General features: G+C 42.9%; 1 protein-coding gene across 7 annotated transcripts in view; it reads right to left on the bottom strand.

Moving 5' to 3' along the window:
• Positions 1-17,418, bottom strand: part of GRID1 (glutamate ionotropic receptor delta type subunit 1) — a 496,676-nt gene extending 479,258 nt beyond the window's left edge. For all 7 annotated transcript variants that reach the window (XM_042033280.1, XM_042033281.1, XM_042033282.1 and 4 more), the window contains exons 1-2: positions 17,235-17,418; positions 14,912-15,067 (exon numbers count right to left, since the gene is read on the bottom strand). In XM_042033280.1, coding sequence (XP_041889214.1) covers positions 14,912-15,067; positions 17,235-17,313 — 235 coding nt within the window. In that variant the 5' untranslated portion in view covers positions 17,314-17,418. The remainder of the gene's footprint in view (positions 1-14,911; positions 15,068-17,234) is intronic.
• Positions 17,419-17,424: the final 6 nt, after the last annotated feature.

Below are 17,424 nucleotides of genomic sequence, written 5' to 3'. Positions count from 1 at the left end.
TTCCAAGGAATTTGCTGCAATCGGTTCAAATGAGGCAGATGGGGAGGAACAGGCAGTTCCTATGATTCAGTGAGTCAGTGACAATAGAGACTGTGATATTAGAAGTACTCAGCAACATTGTTGTACAAGAAAGGTCCCACTGTAGCACACTGCATTAACAGCAGCAAACCCTTGAGAGTTTTCCAGGCCTTGTCAGCCTAGACTGCTTTGATGAATGATATAAACAGAAGATGAAATAATCACTCGCTAGTTTTCAAGCACTGAAATGCAGCTATTGAAGATTTCTAGTCTGCATTATGACAGTGGAAGTCATGCTTGGCAAACAGGCCAATATCTGAGCTTACAGTTGTCAGACATCCTGAATTCTTATCTTCATTTGGTATTTCTCAGGCTTATACCTCCAAAGACAGAGGGTTCTCCTCCTTCACATTGTATTTCCCTACAGAAAACGACAAGACTGGCAAACTCAAGGGGGTCGTTCCTCTGCTTGTCAGCACTTAGATAAAGGCTTATCATTCAAGAATGCCAGTCAATTTTTCTTGTCTTTGTAGCCAGCTAATGATAAGAGAAACCCTCAGTACTACAAAATAAGAAAAGATCAGACTATTTTAAGGAAAATAAACATAAGCATGAGGTTAATGACAATGAGCATACTGTCATTTTATGGCTGGACTCAATGATCTTGAAGGTCTTTTCCAACCTAAATCCTTCTACAATTCTGTACTTATGTTCCATGCCAGGGGGGTCAAAGCTGGAAAGATCATTTGGGTCACTGACTGCAATTCTCTGCAATCACAGGAAAATACAATAAAGGAGTAAGTAGCACATGGGTCCTGTGAACACCAAGGACTATTTCCTAAATCTTCTACAACTAGTTTCAACCTGTGGGTCACAGACCAACCTAGGCAATTAAGAAAAACAACCTAAAAACCAACAACACCACCAAGTTTCAGTAGATTTAAATGATCAATGCACTTAGAAACTTTTCCAGAGGTACGGAAATGGAAAAAATTTGAAAACAACTGCTCTACAGCCAGCCCAAAGTCTACAGTAAGAGCCCAAAGGCCAGAATCACAACACCACTCAAGGGAAGAGCAGATGAAATTCAAGCTATCGTACCAACCCCCAACAATATCAAGAAATGTTCTATGTCAAGTAGTTCAGAAAACCCTGAGAAACAGATCACAACCAAGAGAGCGCAGAGAGTGAAAATGAAACAAGCAGCAGTTCTCCACTTATCTCACCAAGGAGAAAAATTTCTTCACAAGTCCACATCTTGTTTAACCCACTTCTGATTTAGGCAAGTGCTGTGGAGTGATAATACAATTAACCAAGAGGTGCACCAGGCTAATTTACCAAATTTCTCATCACTTCCTCTGGTACTTCGGTGATCAAAGGATGCCAGCAGTAAGAAGGCAGGGAAAGAAAATAAGGAATGAAGCTAAAGACGACCACGGACTTCAAGCTATCTTTCAAGAGGAAAGATAGCCCTTCTTGGGCCCATCTTGTGTCAGGAGAAGGCATGAACTATGTGATAACACGTCGTGAGCACTGGGAAGAGGAACTCCAATCCCAATGACACACACAGTGGTCACAAAGTTTAGTCTTCCTTACTGTGTTTAACAGATCAGAGCTTGGAAAATATATTGGGACTCCCATTTCTCCTCACCTGACTATTTTCATTCACCAGCAACCAGAGTTAAACTTCCACAATTTAAAACTTAATCCAGGATCTGCATCCAGAAAATCAATTGACCTTTCTCTGTATCAAGATAACTAGTAGTCTCAACAAGTTTACTTTCTATAGAAATACTTTTCTATAGAAAGACAAATGAAATTAGTTTCCTGTTAAAATCTCATCAAAAAGAGAATATAATTACAAGGAGAATGGCATAATCCTTTTTTAAGCCAATATATCCATCTTGAGACAACCATCAATATACTTTAGAACATTTCAAGCAATTTTATCAGCATTTAGGAAGGAAAAAGAATGCCTTGAGGCCAGTCCTGTCAGCAAATATTTCCCATCATTAACTTAAATCTCAGTATTATTTCAGATGATTGCATTGTAGGCACAATTTTCTAAAGCAGTGTGAACACTCTACTACATTGATGGCCACACTTTTCCCACATGAACCATTAGTTGCAAATATGGATACAAAGGTAATTAGTAATCTTTCGGGAAGTTCACAAGCACATTTCATATTAACAACCTCTCATGAAGAAACTCACAGAAGTTTGTAAAATTAGAATTTATGAGACCAAGATCAAACTATATCTTCATTTGACTCTATGGTTTCATAAAGAAAATGGTTTTGTAATACCTGTTAGAAAACTTTCTGACCAAATGCCAAGATAACTTGACTTTTTTTTTAATACATATAATATCACCAGAAATATTAAAAAAAAAAAAAAAAAAAGAAAACAATTGCAAAGTTCACATATATACTAATTTTTTTCAGGAGCAATTTCATTTTCCCTCATGCATGTCTATTGGAGACTTAGTCCAGCTTCCTCAGATAGTTTCGATCTTATCAACAGTATCATAAGCTTTTCTTCAATTCTCAAGCTATTTATTAACATTGTAATAACATGCTAAATCTTGAAAATACCCCTTAAAATTCTCAGCTTCAAAGTGCATTTTCCAAAGGCCCTAGGATATATGACTATTTCCCAGTTAATGTGATAATCTGACAAGATATTTGCAAATTATACATTCAAAATAGCCCTGAAGAGATGGAGATACGACAGAACTTTCTAAACCTATATATTTATTTGTATTTCCTAAGTCTGATTCACCTCAGCAACAAAGTAGTTCGGATCAGATTTAAATGGCAAATAGATGTGAGCCTTTAATTTGCCTTAAGGCACTTTTCAGAGGCACTGGAGCTAGCAGAGCCTTCCCAACTGTTGCTGTGCTGTTCTGCACTCAGAAAAAAATCCTTCTATTTCTTCTTCAACCTCAGACAGAACAATCTTACCTTATTAGTTCCACTAATTGTCCCAGAAAGCAAACTGAGCAATCCAGGCTAACACCTTTTCCTGCCTGTCCTTTGATCATCTCGTGACTGAATTTAAGTTGAATTTAGCCAGGTAAAGTGTTGTGTGTATATAAGATACATATTTTTCTCCAGGGCCTTGTTCAGTAGTTCTCTGGGCTCCTGTGCTGCATTTCACAGTGTATGAATTTTACAGTTAACTTAGACTCCATGCACAGGTTTTGTACAGAGGTAAACTACACCCCTGGGCAATTTAGCAATGCTACTTCTGGAAGAAAAAAAAAGAAAAAAGAAAGAAACCCAACCTCCTACATTGTAAGTCTGTCACAAGTTCCAGACTGTAAGTTTTTCTCCCTTGAAAGCCCAAAAGAACGCATCATTTTAAAGCACATTTTCTCTTTTTACAAACACAAGAGATCTAAAAGAATTTGATTCCCTATTAATTACCCCATGTCACAGCTTATTCATCTATTCTTCAGAGAAAATATATTTCAGAACCAAAACATGACACACATCCTGCTCCACGCCTTCCTCTTACAGCATCCTTTAGATGTGCCACTTCCACTGAGTCAACACAACCACCCACAACTTCTCAAGGCAAGAGTCAAAACACGAGATTACAAATAGTCTCCCTGCAGGCCAGCAACAACAAAGACCAGTTGTCAGGATTACTAAAATCCTGTTTAGAGCCCCAGTGCCACCGTAAATGCAGGACATGAACTCCCATCTTTGATCAACAGCTATTTCTTGCACCCACCAAGTACTTTTCTTCATGTTGAGCTGCCCAAAGTGCAACATCTCTTTGGAGATAATTAACCCAAGAAAGAAAACACAAATACCTTGAAATTACAACAGTGCATAATCCGCCTCAGGTTCACAGAAGTTTTAGGAAGCGTGTTTTTGACCAAACTACCATTTTAGTCTGAATGTATTTAGCTACTAGCATTGCCAGAATGCCCTACAGCAAATACAACTGACCACTGCTGTCATTTTTTTTTTACATTCTGGATATTTTGCCATTCTTTAGAGCTATTGGGATGTCCTGAAGAAGCAGCTGTGGCTTCTTGTCCATTTGTGCTCTCCATTTCCTTATAATGTCAGTGATAAACAGCTTTAAAGGTTAAAATCTAAAATAAAATGGTTTTAAGAGACTAAGATTACCCTTCATATCAGTGAAAGCAGTATGAGAGACTTAATTCTGTAATGCAAGGCTCACTGCAGCAGGTAACACAGAGGAAGCTACATGAAACTTAAAGGCTTCCCCTGTTGGTCACTGAATGGCAAAAAGTCTTCCAGAGACACTTTTCATTTCCATAATGCAATTCCACTTCTTGTAATGTAAATGAAAAAGACAAAACCTTAGTTTTGTCATGTAGATATAAGTAAGCATTTACAAACCTTAGAATATACTGACAAATTATCTGTGTAGTGCTGCCAACAGATGTCATCACAATGATTAAAATGCAATGGAAATAAAATAATCCAGTAAATCATAAAAAGCATTTCCACAAAATCTATTGCATTGAGCAGTGGCAGGGAAGAGGGAAGTATGGGGGAACACCATCCTGCCAAACAAGAGAAGACAGGTAAAAAAAGACATCAGAATTGGAAGAAAAAAACCTATATTTACAAACCTCACCAGGAGGTAGAATGATGGACCTGCTGTTCATACAAAATGGGGCATGGTTAAAAGTGATGAGGTGCCTCTGAAAAGTGCAACCACAGACAAGAAAGTCTCCTCAGCTAACTGCTTTTGAGAAACTCGAGTTTTAGTTAAGAACTCCAGGCACAAAGGTACCAACTACAACTCTACAGTCCCTGACTTGGCAATAAGAACAAACCAAATGGATAACAGAGAGACACCTTCCTGAGAAAAATATTGGGTTACCGAAAAAAGCCTACTCAAAGACAGAAAAATGGCTTTTGAGGCTTGCAGATTTGATTCTAAAAGAATCAGGTATCACTAATTACATTGCCCAGATGACTCTGAGTTTATCTGACATTACATTATATTTTTGAACAGCAGTTTGAAAGCAAAGAGGACACACCATGGTCACAAAAATGTAAACTGCCCTCAACACACAACAATGCATTAAGCCTTTATGAAGGAGGGAGGGGGCGGGGGGGGGGGGGGGGCGGTTTAAAGGCAAAACAAAAGCTAGGTAGTGCTGAAACAGGAGTTAACTTTTCATGTGGACTATACAACTCTTTAAGGCAGATATGGGTACTCTCATGTCAAGCTGTCCTGGGCAAGTGGCTTTCTACAAGCTGAGGCTTAGTCAACCTCACCTTCTGCTACACCGTATCTTTCTCCATCTTGTCCTGTGAGCAAAAATTCCTTTTCTCCTCTTGGAAAGTGAAATGCCTTGCACAGGCTGATTATTTGCAAAATGATTGCTTGCCTAAGATGTGAAACCTCTACCCTTCTCCAGCCTCTTTAAAAATCCAGACCCATACTGTGCAAACACCTTGCTCAGACCATAGGAGGAACAAGCTTTTTCTATTTCTGTTTGGGTCACTAAGTCCTACCTATATCAAAAACACTGTTACTTCCACAGTAACTGAAGAACTTCAGGGCAAAAGCAAGCTGAAAGGAAAGAAAAGAAAAATAAAGTTTCAGTAAAAATAAACTTAAAGCAGATAATTGGGTTGCTCCCTTTTATTTTTTGTGCACTTCAACATCCAGGCCCTCTATGGTTTGACCCTTGAAGACATCACATCCTCAGTTCCTTTTCTCTAAGCTTCTCAGATAACTGTTCTCATTCCAAAAATACTCTCGAGTAGGATAGAAAATGGGCAATCATCAGTCTTTTCAATTAAAATGCAGCTAATATTTCACACAAGGTAATGCTCAATTTACACCAGAGTTTACCTTGGAGTTCTAAAGCATTTTTTAAATCAATGTAAAATTAAGTCAAGGGTTTGCAAACATGCAAAGACACTGAGAGGTTCTGTCTCCCATAAGCCAACTTCTCCTTCCACTATCCCAAGTCTGACCTTTATATAGGAGCAGAGAAGTTAAGAAGACAAAGGGCCATGGAAATGCTCTAGATCATTACACAGTTTCTACTGGAAGTATTATCAAGCAGCAAATAATTGGTGTTTCCTAAATATCGTGTAATGTGTAAAGTAGGGTCATTCACCCACTGACAAAGGCAATTCTCGTTAACTTTAGAAATGTTCAGTTCTATGGAAAATCCTTTTATTCAATTTCTAAATAAGAACAAACCAGATTGTCAATGAGATTTCAAGGATATTGAAAGCATTCCATCAGCAATGTTACGAGTTACAATCACTAAGACTCAGATAAGTAAATTAAAAAGCAGAGGATTAAATGACTAGACTGAGGAATAGGATAGTTAATGAGTCCCTGGCCCCACTGGGAGTTTTTGGTTTGAGATTGGTGTGTTTAGATGAGCGAAATTAATTTCTTAGATATGATTCTGTTGACTATGTGGGGGAGAAATTGCTTTCTTACTGTCCTTTTACTCCCTCTATGAAAGGTTGCTAAGGGAATAGTTCTCAGTAAGGTCAAGCAGTAGCAACCCTGCTGTGTGTTTTAATGCAGCCAAACAACACTTGAAATTAATGCTTCTTACTTCTTTCTACCTTTAAGGACTAGTTGTTAGTGCTTTCCAGTTTTCTTACTACATAACTGAATACGTAATAGGCAGAAGGGAAAAAAATGGACAAGCACAACAGGGTCAGAAGAAAGGAACTTCACAAAAGCTGTGCTAGTGCAGACAGCCTCTTCCTGATAAGACAAACCTTTCAGGCTATAAAAAGCACTCCAAACCCACAAGCCTGAACACTTTTTCAAACACAGCAATCAAGTCTCCAAATTATAATTAAATGCAAGCTATTAGAAAAAACATAAAAGAAAGCCTTTCAACATAGTTCTCATTTCAGATATTTATTGCCCTAAAGTTATGTAAATGAAAGAAAACCTGGCATATTAGCATATCATTATTGTCTGCCTTTGAAATTATTACAGATCTACATATGATATAAAATGAGGTTCTCAAAATATTGTATACTATTTAACAATCTCACTTCAATTTTCTTGACAAGAATCCTAATAAGAAAGGAGCAACACTAAGGATCAGCATCAGCTGCTCCCTGGCCTCAGTGAAGAGTGAAATGGAAAGGATTCTCAGGATGACACCAAGATTTCAACCTCAGACCTGACACAGTTCTGTGTAAGGAAGTCTGCAGGACTCGGGTGTGCCCTGTGCATAAAACATGCCATTCTTCAGTCTGAAACCTGACCACTTTCAATAGGTTTCCAAATGGAAAGGACCACACAGAATTTCCGTGTGTAAGAAAAATCACTGTATTATTACATCAAAAAAAAAAAAAGCGAAACAGAATATGTAAACCATTTTTCAAAATCATCAACTCAAATAACTGAAAATTATGGAAAAATCTCTTGCTAAGAAAAAACCAAAAAAAACAGAGCTCTGTGGACCAATTTTATTCTAGCAGGGCACTTTCAGAAAAACACAGACATTTGCAGGTTTAAAAGAAAAAGTTACATTTCCTACAATTACAAGACTCACACAGCAGCATGGTTACAAAAATCTAAGTAATATTTTTTTTCTGAGGGGCAAGTTGAAAAAACACCTCTAAGCATGAGATGACAGAGACTAATAAAGGCACAGCAGGAATTCCCCTCAGAGGAAATTTATTACTAATAAAAGTATGAGAAACATTTTCATCTTTGCCTAAAAAAAGACTTTGACTATGGCTGCTCTGAAATGACAAAAAGTTACATCTGAAGTAACTGTTTCAGCTACAGTCTTGGTGTGCTGTAGTCTTACAGTCGGGCAGTATTATAGCTGTATAACTTGGCTTTGAGGCTTTGTTTTGTTCTCCTTCCAGTAAACAACTGTGGTAAGCCACAGTTTTAATAAACATGATGACATCCCCTCTGTTCAAGGAACGTGTAACTTTAGCTACTTTCACTGTATGGCTCAACCTTAGCATGACAAATAACATCAAAATATTAAATTCATCTCATTCAGCAAGTATGAAGATGTAAATTAAAATGTAATACTTAGATAGTCAATCCCCTAATCATCTCTAGCTGGAAGATTCTGAAGAGAGAAAGGCTCAAGGCATATTCCCTGCTGGACACATTACAGTAAGTCTAGCAATTAAATTATTTGTACAGGGTATTTGGGCATGCATGTATATGCATACATCCAGATTGTATTTCACAGTTCAGGATCCTTTTCTTGAGCCATTATTTTAACTAGACCAGACTGAGGAGGTTTTGTGTACTCATTTCACATTTACAGATCCTCCTCCACATTAATGACTGAGAACAGCTGCCACAGACAAACAAAGCGCTCAGAAAAATCTTTTCTTTAAAAAATCATAAATAAGAGAAACACAAAGAAAATATTTAACCCTGAAGCACGTTCACTAACATTTTTATGACACTGCTTATTTCTGATCTTTCAGATAATTTCTAGCATACCAGTTAATGATGTGGCATACTTTCCATAATGAAATCCCAGCAAAAGGAACCCAACTGCAGCTGCTTGGTAAATGAGCAGGATCAGCAGCAGGATCAGTGGGAAAGACCATTACATACTGAAAAAGAACTGTAGCCTAACCTGCAGCTAATTTTCTGTATGAGACCCTTAAAATAGATGGGTCACCCACACCTAACATGGAAATAAAGATATTAGCAATTAGAAGAAAGAAGAAATGCATTTAACCTGCTATGCAGATGGAGGAAGTAAAAAAAAACAAAACAACCCTTTCAAACTAAGTCTTTTAACTTCAAAGCATGAAAATAATAAGGCATACCCTGTCATCCTACAGCAAACAGGGACTGAGATGCCTCTCATGGCCTTCTCTCCACTCCCAGACTCTGCCAAGCTGGGGCAGGACCCTGTGCTCTGATCAGGTCCTATCCACACTGCTGGTGTTTCCACAGAAAGCCTCTTGCTCTGTGGGGATGCTAAGCTGTGACCCCACAGCACATCCTTGTTCCCCTGAGTGCCTGCAGCACTCGACGTGTGACAGTCTCACACCGAGCTCTGGGCCTCGTCCCAGCACGAACTGATGGGAGCCCCTGCAAAGGCAGAGCACGTGGCTGGGGTGGAACTAACCCCAGTACAGCCTGGGAAAACACCTAAACTGCACCAGGGATGTGCTGAAGTGGGACTGCCTCCAAAAGTACCAAATATTTTGCACCTGCAATTAAACTGTGATTAGAACAGAACAGCTGTTGGCTACCAAGTAACAAATAGCAAGAGGGATGAACCAACAAAACAAAAGTGGATATTGGGCCATAGTCTGCAGCCTGCTGCCATCCTCAGCACCAAAGGGACTCCTTCATGGGCTATCAGCTCCTTTCCTTCCTACTGCTTTCAACGTAACAAAAACACATGAATACTAAGATGGACATTTTAATTTGCTGTTTTATTCAGCTCTGCAAACACTCTTGTTTATAATACACCAAGACATACAACTATAGAGCACAAAAACAAGCACAATGAGATGACAACGTCACAGATGTCTTCACTGTGGCAGTCCTTAATAAGTCATGGTCTGATCTCAGAGGGCCCAAGGAGGTAAAACTGTTAAACCCATTCACCCCACTGAGCAACATCTTTTAAATGCAGAGAACTAGTAGAAAAAACATGTACTTGCACAGCAAGGCTTCTCTGACCAAGGGTGGGAATCCCTACCTACACTTTCTGGTTGGCTTTTAAAAAGTGTTGAAAGCTGATATTAAACCTAGGATAAAAAGTATGTAACAATATGTGCTTTCCAGAGAGTTCAGAGTGCACCTGTCAAAACTTCCAAACAAGACCTTGCACTCCGATGAAAACAGTGTGAAATCTGTGTTCAAGCATGGAAGAAGAGCAGATAAAGTTACCTGACAGTGAAAGACTCAAGAGAAAACACTGGAGAAAAACTGACAGTACATCAATATAAACCAATCCTTTGCCATTCTGGCAGATGAGATTATTTTTTTTTTAATGCTTTACTTTAAAAAGCTAGGTACAGCCTATAGTTTCTACCTATGCACCCAGTACCCCAAGCCAGTGCAGTCAAATCAATAAAGCCTTGTTTCATGGGGTTATTAAAAACAAACAAACGAAACTAAACCCAAAAAAAACCCTAATAATTTGTACATGTAATATTTCATGAATAACTGTAAATAGCAATGGAGCTGCTGAGTCTGGTTCTACGGTTCTCTATTTCATCTTATTTGATCAGCTTACACCTTTCTCAACAAATAAAACTGCTGGAAAGCAACTGTGGTTGTAACATTAAATTTATGTGCTGAGACAAGGTAGATCAAGAACCATGTGCTGATCTCTTCTCCCTGAGATCCAGTGGTATGATGTATGGGAATGGTTCAAAGCTGTGCCACAGGAAGTTGAGACTGGACAAGAGGAAGCATTTCCTTACTGCCCAGGTGGTCAGACACTGGAACAGCCTTTCTGGAGATGTACTTGATGCCACAAGCCTGTCAGTGGTTGAGGCATTTGGACACGGCTCTTAACAACATGCTTGAACTTTTGGTCAGCCCTGAATTATTCAGGCAGCTGGACTAGATATTGTTGTAGGTCACTTCCAACTGAAATAGTCTATTCTGTCGGTTCTATTTTATGTCAAGTACATATCATTACCAAGTGCTACAGACTATAATAACAGATTGCATTCACTCAGTGGTATACAGCACAGACACCCAAAAACTCAGCAGCTCTGAGTTGCTCTGAAACCACAGCAGTGCGTATGGGACTGACAATAAACCCATTTATGGAACACCATTCTTGCTCTCAAACCACATTCTGATTTTCCAAATTTGTTCTGGTTTCCAGAACTGACAGCATTTTAACATCAACAAGCACACATACAAGGCCTCCCAAATTAGAAACAATTCATTTGAAATTGCTATGCAGAGGGAACAGCAAGTTTCAGCTCCAGGAAAGCTCCATAGATGTGTAAGCATCATCCACTGAGAAACAGGGGCTTCAAGTTTTGCAGTTTCTGAGTAACAGGCTCCTTTGATCCCTTCTCCTAAGGGCTCTACAAACGTTAAGTATTAGCTTTCTTGTGTCCCAGTTTTGACCTACAGCTAACTATGCCCCCTTTGAAAGCAACATTTTAAAAACTTACAAGTCTTGTTTGGGTTTTTTTAGTTTAAACATGCCATTGCATTTTCAAGCCCATCCGCAAACCTGTTTGCCACCCATATGTCATGCACACAGTCCCTTCTCAACGCTAATGACAGGCTCAGAAATCCCAATTTGAACTGAAAGCGTAGAAGTTCATACCTTTGAACTTATTTGAATCCTTGAATCACAAAAAGGTTACTAAAGTACTAGTTTAAATACACACCACACACAAACAAGCACTTAACTGAAACTCAGCACATAACTCTTTTGGAAGAAAAGATATAGTTTAACTTCATGTTTGTCATTTGAGTTCATTTCTCTAAATCATATGAAAAGAACAATGACTCCCCATGTAAATTGCCTCCTGTAACAGTCAGTGAGAAAATAATTTTCCCCTCAAGTAATTGCCACATGCATAAAAGCAATATTCTACAAAATGCAATGACTGCTGGCAAGGGCAGACAACACAGTCCTGTTTTATGCATGCAGCCAGGGTCTGTTCACTCTTTACTGCTTCATCCCTTGCCACTGGAGTTCCTTGCACCCATTTGCTGCACTTTGGTATCGAATGTTTGATGGGGCCAAAAAAATCTCATTACTTATCGGCACAACAGGCTCTTGTTTATGCAATAAACATTGAACTGAATGACAAAGGAGGAAACAAAATTTATACTTTAATTGCAGTTCTCTGGCACTTGACACAACCATTAACATGAGTGTCCACCAAGTCTTTGAAGAAAAAGTATCTCTGAATTTTATTTACCTATTTCAGTCACCAGAAACTACCACTTATCCTGCTATATAGACTTGCTATAGTTTCCTTATCTCACTACAGCAAAGTCCCTAGAGCTTTTTTATTTTTCCCCAAAATCTAACAACAGTTCTCAGCACATCCCAGCACTGAAAACTACTCTGTATGAAAAGCAAGGTATCTTCTCTTTGGCCTTCAGTTCTGTGAATGCACTGCTCCTCCAAGAAAACCGTACTGGTACTACTCTCCTGTGCTTCCTACCCATGCAGATGTTCTCCAACTGCACAGTAAATGCCAGGAAAAACACATGCTAAAAACTATCTCCATCAGTAATTAAAGCCTTGTCATTGTGTATTAGACATTGTTACGTGGAATAATGACTTGCCGCAATTTTACCAGCACAATACCTTGAAATGAAGGTCCCTGATTGCAACACTCTTTTAAAAGGATTTAAGGATAATTTATAATGTCATCTTACAAAACCATGCAAAAGACACTTCCAATAAATACAATATTTGTGATTGGTTTACTTGCAATAACTATTCTGGTGGTGATATCACAATCGTCTGTTTTTATTCCAAATTAGTTTTTACTTGTAAAAAAAGTTCCATCCCTGTGAAGCTAAGGCTGGTAACATTGATTTCCATGGTGCTGCTTGGAAAGATGCTGCAGAAGAATAATGTGGATGTCAAGGCATTTTACATAGCAGCAGCAAGATTCTGTGAGCAGTCTGGGCAGTGGATTTGCTCCAGGTTGTTTTGACTAATACATGCAATATTTTACCAAAATGAGCAGGACATCCATACAGTGAGATACAATGAGATTTTGAATAGCCAGAACAACACCAAGTAACACTGGGTAATGAGACACTGCTCAGTAAGAACACATCAGCAACTTGTATATCCCATGGATCATTCTGTCTGCGTGGATGACAGTTTCAAAAGTAGGAAATTAAATCTTAAAAAAAAAAAGACCTGACCTGAACCAACAAAGCAAGTCAGGAAATTGAGCAAAGTCTGACACTTTTCTTAGGCCTCCCATTGTGGCAAGCTTTTACTTGCAGAAAGGATCATTCTGCAGTCCTCCCAAAAGACACCTTGACGTGCCTTAATGAAGCAGTGATAGAGAACAAGTTCTTTTTGGAATTGAGAAGAATCATCAACTACTTCCTTAACTCTCCAGTATGGTATCAGCTCATCAAAGAGCAATTCGAACTGCAATGGACATATGAGCCCTGAAAGAGTATCTTAGAAGGGACAGTAGAAAACATCTTTATTTACATATATTGAGGTAGCACAAAGCTCCTGTACCAAAAAGGCTAAAAATCTGACCAGACTCTTTCCTGTGGATACAACATAGAACTTCAACAGAGAAAATTTATTTTCATAGTAGTCTTCATAAATGCAATCCCAATCTTCAAGGTTAGCAAATAACTCAATTAGAAAATCGTATCACTAGACCAAGAAAAGTCCTTCACTAGGTCATGCTTTCCTGTTTTTAACAAAATTGAGCAAAGGGACCCCATCCACCAGACTGTCAGCTCAGATCCCTGGGCATTCAAAATGGTTTCATACAGTTTTACTTCTGAGAAAAGACATTGTTGAAAGCCATTGTTCAGCCAGCCAACTACTGTCACTACCATGAATATGAATAAGCTCCAATATAGGACACCGAGTTTTTGGAAATGTAAGAAGATCCAATTGTTCAGTTATTCTTTGCCAATAAATCAACCCGCCATTATTTAGAGATTTTTATTTTCCTTTGGTGTCTGAATATGTGGCTGGAGTTTCATTTTAAAGTCCTTTTCTTCCCATTTTCATAAAGATTTTTTTTCATAGCACCTTGCTAAGTTTTCAGAGCAGCAGAAGGATCCTAATGCCAATAGGATGAGGCCCTTGAAACGACATATACTGCTGTTTCTCCTGGTAATATTAGCTAGCACCTAGTCTGAGGAAAAGATAGAGCAGAAGAAATTGTTCTGAGTTCACAAAAATTAACATTTGGTATAATTTTGTAGCCATAATTTGCATGTACACAACTTAGACATAAATACATATGGATTAATGCAAATTTTCATACCGGGAAAGATTCACTGTGCTCTGTAAAACTAAGGGTAAGGCTGGTGATGAATCATTTTTTTTTAATATTCTAGTCTGGATATATAAATAGCTCTCTGTTTCTAGAATAATTACTACTGAAAAACACAGCTTCTTAAATAACCTAGGCCATAATTAATCTTCGCTTCATTAAATCACAAATAATATCTTTTTAAAGTCTTATTTGTAAAGGCAAGCTGATTAATTTAAACGTTTCCCTTTTGCATTAAAAAAAAAAAAAAAATCTAATTGGAATGATTTACCAACGTAGCTACTTTTCACATCTTGTAAGCTCTGGGAAGGCGGCTCCCTCACCCCCTGCCCAGCCCCCCGAGGGAGCTCCACGCTCACGCTGCCGCCCCGGCCCTGCCTCCCCGCATGCTCGGGGAGAGGTGACGGCTTGTGCCCCGCACCTTCCGCGGCCGCTCCCGCAAGAGCCGAGCGCCCTGCCCGGCCCCTCCGCGCCGCATCGCCCCCTCCCTCCGTGCGGGCGGGACCCTTCGCGTGCCCTGTCCCGCCGCGTCCGCGCGTGGCCGTGCTGGTGGCACGGGGGCAGCGGTGCGACCGTGGTCCGGCCTTCCCTCCGCACTGGCGGAGCCAGGAGCGCTGTGGAGCGCTCCGTGCTTTGTGCTCTCCTTCGCCGCGCGGCTGCCGCCCCAGCGCGGGCTGCGCACGGCCGGGCACGGCTGGGTTGGGCCGGGCACGGCGCCGCCGCCGCTGCTGCACCGCGCCGTCCCTCCCCTTTCCTTGTAAGACAGCGCCAACCCCCGACCGAAGAAAAGTTTCCAGCCGAGCGCCAGGACAGGTCCGGGCAGTCACCGGCGCTCCCTCCCCGCCGGTGGGACGGGACGATCCTCCCTCAGCCCGTCCCCTCCACGTACCCAACCCGCCCACGCCGTGGGTGCCGCCCGAGGCGCTCACCTTCCTGCACCGCATGGAAGGGGTTGTTGGCCTCTATGAGCTTGATGGAGTAAGTGATTTTCTCGCTCTGGAGGATGTCGTCATTGAGGTTCAGATCCGACACCGCCTGCTTGAACACCTCGTCGTCCTTGGCAGCATTGCCTTCGAAAATGGCACCTGATGGGAGGAAGGCGGCAGAGGGTGAGGAGGGCTCGGCCCGTCCGCCCGCCGCCCCAGGGCCCGCGCTACGTGGGTAGCAGGGCTCTGGGACGTGCAGGGCTCAAGCCGGCTCGCACGGTACCGGGTGGCGCAGCCCCGGGGACACCGGGCGCCTGTGGGGCCGGGCCACACACACGTGGGCGGCCTCGTCCCGGGCACGGGGAAGCGCAGCATTCCTCCCGGCCACTTCTGCTCCACCGGCATTTACGGAGCCCTGAACCAGAGCCACGGCGGGGTGACGGACTTGCTTCGCCAGTGACGGGAAAAGGAGCAGGCTTGGAAACTCCACCAACTTTTTGCTCGCTGCTCGCCTCTCCCTGGGATGCTGCCTTTCGGTCCGCGGTTTTATTGAGGCTTACAAGCACGCACGAACGTGAAGCCAGGATTTGTGTCCAGTAACCTGGAAGCTTTAATTTCACTGTCCTGTTTATGCAGTTAACTTGAAAACATCTGGCGATGTGTGTTACATAAAATCCCTCTCTACGGAGCGTGTGTGTGCCCACGCCAGGCTTACTGCCCTGCTCTACGCGGCGGTGGGAGATCTTTAGAGCTGGCAAAAAAAAAACCCAAGCAAAAAACGTTATTCCCTAGCCTGGAAAAGTCCTGCTGATTCACACCGTGCGTGCCTGTGGCTTGAGCCTCTGTGCACTGCCCGTGTGCATCACAGCTCTGCACACAGCAGCTCCCCGCTCCTGCCCAGCGGACCGCTCTTTCTGCCAGCACTTACTTAGCAAACAGCACTCGGGCTAAAGTTCGTGCGGGGAGAAGCCGAGGTGACACCGTCCACGCGCAAGAGAAGCGGAGCCGAGAGCGAGACCCGCGGAGGCTCCTTCACCCACACTTCAGCCCTTCCCCAAGGCCGCCCCGCCGCCGCCCTTCCTCCCCGCGGGGCTGGCCCCGGTGCCGCGGGGGTCTGCCCTGCCCTGGGGACTGCCCCTGGGCCGGAGTCCCTCGCTGCGGTCAGGGCTGACCCCGTCTCCTTAATGGCTCCGCAATGCTGTCTGCCTTGGCTGCGCCCCCAGGCTCCGGAGGCGAGCGGCGACGACCGGAGCCTCCTCCTCACCGGCCCCAGAGCCGTCATGCTGGGAAACTTGCTACAGGGCTGGTTCCCTTCTCCCCTCCCCTGCCTCGGGTCGACACGGGACTTTTCTCCCGTCTCCGTGGAGCCTCCCCTCGCCAGGATGGCTCCTGCCCCGGCCCCCTCCTTTTTCTGATCTCCTATCCTCCCCGAAAGGCTGGTGGGAATTACGGCTTTTCATTTCCCGGCCGTACTCCCGTTTCCTCCTCTATCATCCTCTACAAGTGATTCTCTCCCCCCTCTCCACCCCTAAACATCCTCATTTTCGTTCCTGCTGGTACCTTTCAACACCAGCCAAAAGGTGACTGCAGAGCCTCGCTTTTGCTTGCCAGGCTTCCCGCGGACATCACCATGCCTTGCTCCCAGAAGCCATAAAAGTTCACATCAGCCTTTCCTTTTGCCTCTTATTCATCCCCCTCTTCCTCCCACTGCTGATACAGCCTTCTTGCTGCCCAGGGGTTTTAATGAGATCTTATTCAAACCACAACAGTTGCGCGCATAGACACACACACACACACAAGAGCCGCTGCAAAGCTCGCCTTTCTAACCCTTTCCCAGCCAAGTTCCCCTCTCCGCCCCCCGCATTCCGGCTTGGCTGACACCTGCTACGGCAGGAGATGGAAACCAGGGGATTATCTCCCCGAAAGTTTTCCCTGCGAGCACGTTCAGACTATGCCTCTCTCCTGCTCGGGTGATGGGGGCGGTTGTTTGTTTTCGGTGGCGAGGAGGCGGGGGGTGGGGGGAAAGAAAGCCTTTCCACGCAAACAGGTCCAAGCACAGACTCCCCAGCCACATGGGAGACCGCAGCGGCGGCCCCGGCGGGTCCCCTGCCCGCTCCCAGCCCGGCGCACAGGCGGAATTTCGCCCCTAACTTTACAATCGGGGGCGGAATACAGCTGTCTTTCTCCCATCCGTCCTCCTGTCTCTCCGCGGAGTTGGGTTCCACCGCTGCCCGTGTCATTATCGCGGCTAAACGAGACGCTTCCTTTATATATTTATTTATCTACCGCGTCCCTTTCCAACCCTCCCCCCCGCTCCCTCTCTTACCAATGTGGATGATGGAGTCCGCCCGCACCGAAACGCACTGAAATATCCAGGGGAAAAGCCAGAGCATCAACACTTCCATTTCCAGCCTCTCGCACAGCACATCAGCCCGGGTTTCGTGGAGAGACAGACAGGGGGAAAGAAAAAAAAAGGCGCAAGGGCAGGTGGAGCAAGGCAGCGGGCGCCGGGGGGG

Source organism: Corvus kubaryi, unplaced genomic scaffold (assembly GCF_017639235.1).
Source record: "Corvus kubaryi isolate FWS band 111438036 unplaced genomic scaffold, C.kubaryi_AGA036_p1.0 37357, whole genome shotgun sequence".
Lineage (NCBI taxonomy): Eukaryota > Metazoa > Chordata > Aves > Passeriformes > Corvidae > Corvus > Corvus kubaryi.
This window is presented reverse-complemented; position numbering and strand designations above follow the sequence as displayed.